This window comes from Cannabis sativa, chromosome 7 (genome assembly GCF_029168945.1).
Source record: "Cannabis sativa cultivar Pink pepper isolate KNU-18-1 chromosome 7, ASM2916894v1, whole genome shotgun sequence".
Taxonomy (NCBI): domain Eukaryota; kingdom Viridiplantae; phylum Streptophyta; class Magnoliopsida; order Rosales; family Cannabaceae; genus Cannabis; species Cannabis sativa.
In genome coordinates this window covers 39,847,728-39,850,676 of record NC_083607.1, presented here as the reverse complement: position 1 = coordinate 39,850,676, position 2,949 = coordinate 39,847,728, and the positions used below count along the sequence as shown (strand labels likewise).

The 2,949-nt window shown below is 36.3% G+C and overlaps 1 protein-coding gene across 1 annotated transcript; it reads right to left on the bottom strand.

Moving 5' to 3' along the window:
- Positions 1–2,031: 2,031 nt before the first annotated feature.
- Positions 2,032–2,583, bottom strand: LOC115696663 (uncharacterized). The gene has a single exon (XM_030623553.1). It carries the CDS (start codon positions 2,581–2,583, stop codon positions 2,032–2,034), a length of 552 nt encoding a protein of 183 aa, XP_030479413.1.
- Between the last annotated feature and the right edge of the window lie 366 nt (positions 2,584–2,949).

Genomic DNA, 2,949 nt, shown 5'->3' with positions numbered 1-2,949 from the left:
CCAATTCTAACCTTTTAAATGCCAAAACTAATTATTTAATAACTAAAATAGATTATTAAATAATATTGTCATTTAATTTAATTATTAATTAGACATATAAAGTCCATTAATAAATAAATAAACCTAGAAACTCTTTTCTTTACAATTTCACCCCTGCTTAGTGAAAATTCATAAAATTAGACATAGTCTAACTTTAGAATTATAATTGATCAATCACGAATCAATTAATGAGTCTTACAAGCAGAATGTTCTCAACTAGAATGGGGACCATGGATCTATATGCTGAGCTTCCAATAAGTGAACCAAATTTACCAAGTAAATTCCTACTTATTAATTCTTCGTTGAATCCACTCTTAGAACATAGAATTGCACTCTCAGACTTATATAGAGCATATTGTATGTTCCACGATATCAATATACTATCTCATTTAACCATTGTTATAATCTTATTGTGATTTAAAGATCCTCTATATAGATGATGTACATCGAGATGGGATTTCTTTACCGTTCTCACCCCTCAATGTATTTTGCCCCTTAAAACACTTAGCTACCTGTAAATGGTGTTTAGTGATCTAATAATTAGTCAGTTAAACAAGAGCTCATCCATTTACTCCTATTTGCTAAGCTCGAAGGGAATCATCACTTGACTTCTATACACCAGTAGAAGCTATAGATTCCATATTTATGTTCAGCACTCGCACTCAATCATACTATCAAGTTCCCAAAATATACGTATCACCCTGACCCAAAAGTAGGCTTAACTAATAAATCTAAGAACATGAATAGCACTCCTGAGTTGAGCCCAAGCATATCAGGATTTAGATTCTTTTAATCTTAAGATCAACTACTGATATTGACTTGGAAAGATATGTGTAACGGTAAGTTTGTAATATCTTAACTTAGTTGCAATATCGGTCCAGTCCAATGTATACTCCATACATTCGAAACTAGTATACTTTACTAATGTCCTGGAAAGAACATAACACTTACTCCAAGTGTAAGTACACATCATCGCTGATTATCACATTAGTGTAAATCCAATAACATTGATGAAACAGGGACCAAAACTTTTGATACATATGATCACAATCACATTCCACTGTGTTGACGATACTGTAATTGTGAATAAACATATGATCTGGATTTAACTGATTTTCTGTGTATGAATGTAATAAACATATTAAACCATTAGCATGTAAAATTCATGCAAACATCAATCACTTCAAATTTCTTATATTGATAACTAATCAGATTGTAAAGAGTTTTATTTAGGGCATAAAACCCAACAAGAACATGGTAAGATTTTATTTGAATCCTTGAAATGAAGCATTTTATTTACAAAGTTTGTAGTGGACGTAGAGGGATGTCCAAGCCTGGCCTGCCAGGAATGGACATTATTACAAGAATTATTACAAGTAGATGGATGAAAAACTGTAGGAAGCAAATTGGGTTGTTGCAGCAGAAAATATAGATGGCCAACCCTTTTAGCAATCCCCATCCTCTTGTTCTGAGAACCCTGAATAACACAACAAGATTTAGTGAAGAAAACATTGTGAGATGGTAAGTCTAGGAAAGTGGGAACACTAAATAAGTTGAAGTGAAATTCAGGGACATAAAGAACATTATGAAGAATTAAGTTGTCATTAAATTTGATGCTACCAGATTTTTGTATGGTAATGCATAAACCAGTAGGAAGTTTGATGGAAGTAGCAATAGGTTTGTTGTGTAAATGGTAAAAGAGATCAATATTACAACAAATGTGGTGAGTAGCACCACTGTTTACAATCCATAAACTTTGAGAAAAAGGTTTGAGTTTACCAGTTATGTTGGAAGCAAATGGCTGAGATGCATCCGCAATTGAAGATGTAGGCTACAGTTTCTGACTTAGCAGAGAAATAAGGGTTTGAATATCTTCTTGTTCGGTGATGTTAGCCAAGAGAGAAAGGGGGTCTATTGAGGTTGATGCTTGATTAGCCGAGGGTTGGGTATTGTCATTCTTTTTCTTGTCACCATAACCAGTTGGGAATCCAATCAAGAAAAAGCATTTTCTTTGAGATGTCCTGGTTTGTGACAATTGGTACAATAGGGTCTCATGCGTTTGTTGCACCCTTGGTTTGCAGCAGCAGTTGATGCTGAAGGATTTTGTGCAACAGCTGAAGCAGAAGTATCTTGGGCAGTAGCAATGAGTGTAGGAATTTGGAGATTTTTGAGTTTCCTTTGTCTTTCTTCATGGATGACCATGGAAAAAACTTTAGAGAGGGAGGGAAAAGGCTCAATGAGAAGAAGTTGTGCTCTAACAGGGGAAAATGATTCATTCAAACCTGTTAGAAATTGAAGGACTTGTTCTTGATTCAAGGACGCAAGATTATTGACAAAAGCAGCATAAGTACAAGGAATTCTCGGGAAAATTTCTTGAATTTCATCCCACATACATTTTAATTTTGTAAAGTATGAACTTACAGTGTCATCACTCTGGTGGAGAGTAATCAAGGCTTCTCTCAGTTCGAATATACGAGGTCCATTACCTTGGTCATATCGAGAATTAAGCTCCTTCCACATATCTGCAGCTGTGTCCAAGAACATGATGCTGCTCTTGATATCTGGTGAAACTGAATGTAAAATTCAGGACATGACCATCTGGTTGCATCGAAGCCAGTGGTTGTGCAGAGGGTCATCAATAGGTGGTGGAGGTAGAGTTCCTTTGAGGAAACCAGTCTTGTTTCGAGCACCAACCGATAACTCGAAGTTGCGACGCCATGGCTGGAAATTCTTGTCTGAGAGAGGAGGTGAAACCAGAGTAAGATCGGGATGATCGCCAGAGTTCAAGAAATAAGGGCTTGAACTGTCTTCGTGTACAGGTCGAGGTTGTGCAACAGGTTGTCGCGTAGTATTGTCTCCAGTGACATTTGAAACTGGAGGAATGATCGGAGGATTGGGTGGAGCATCTGG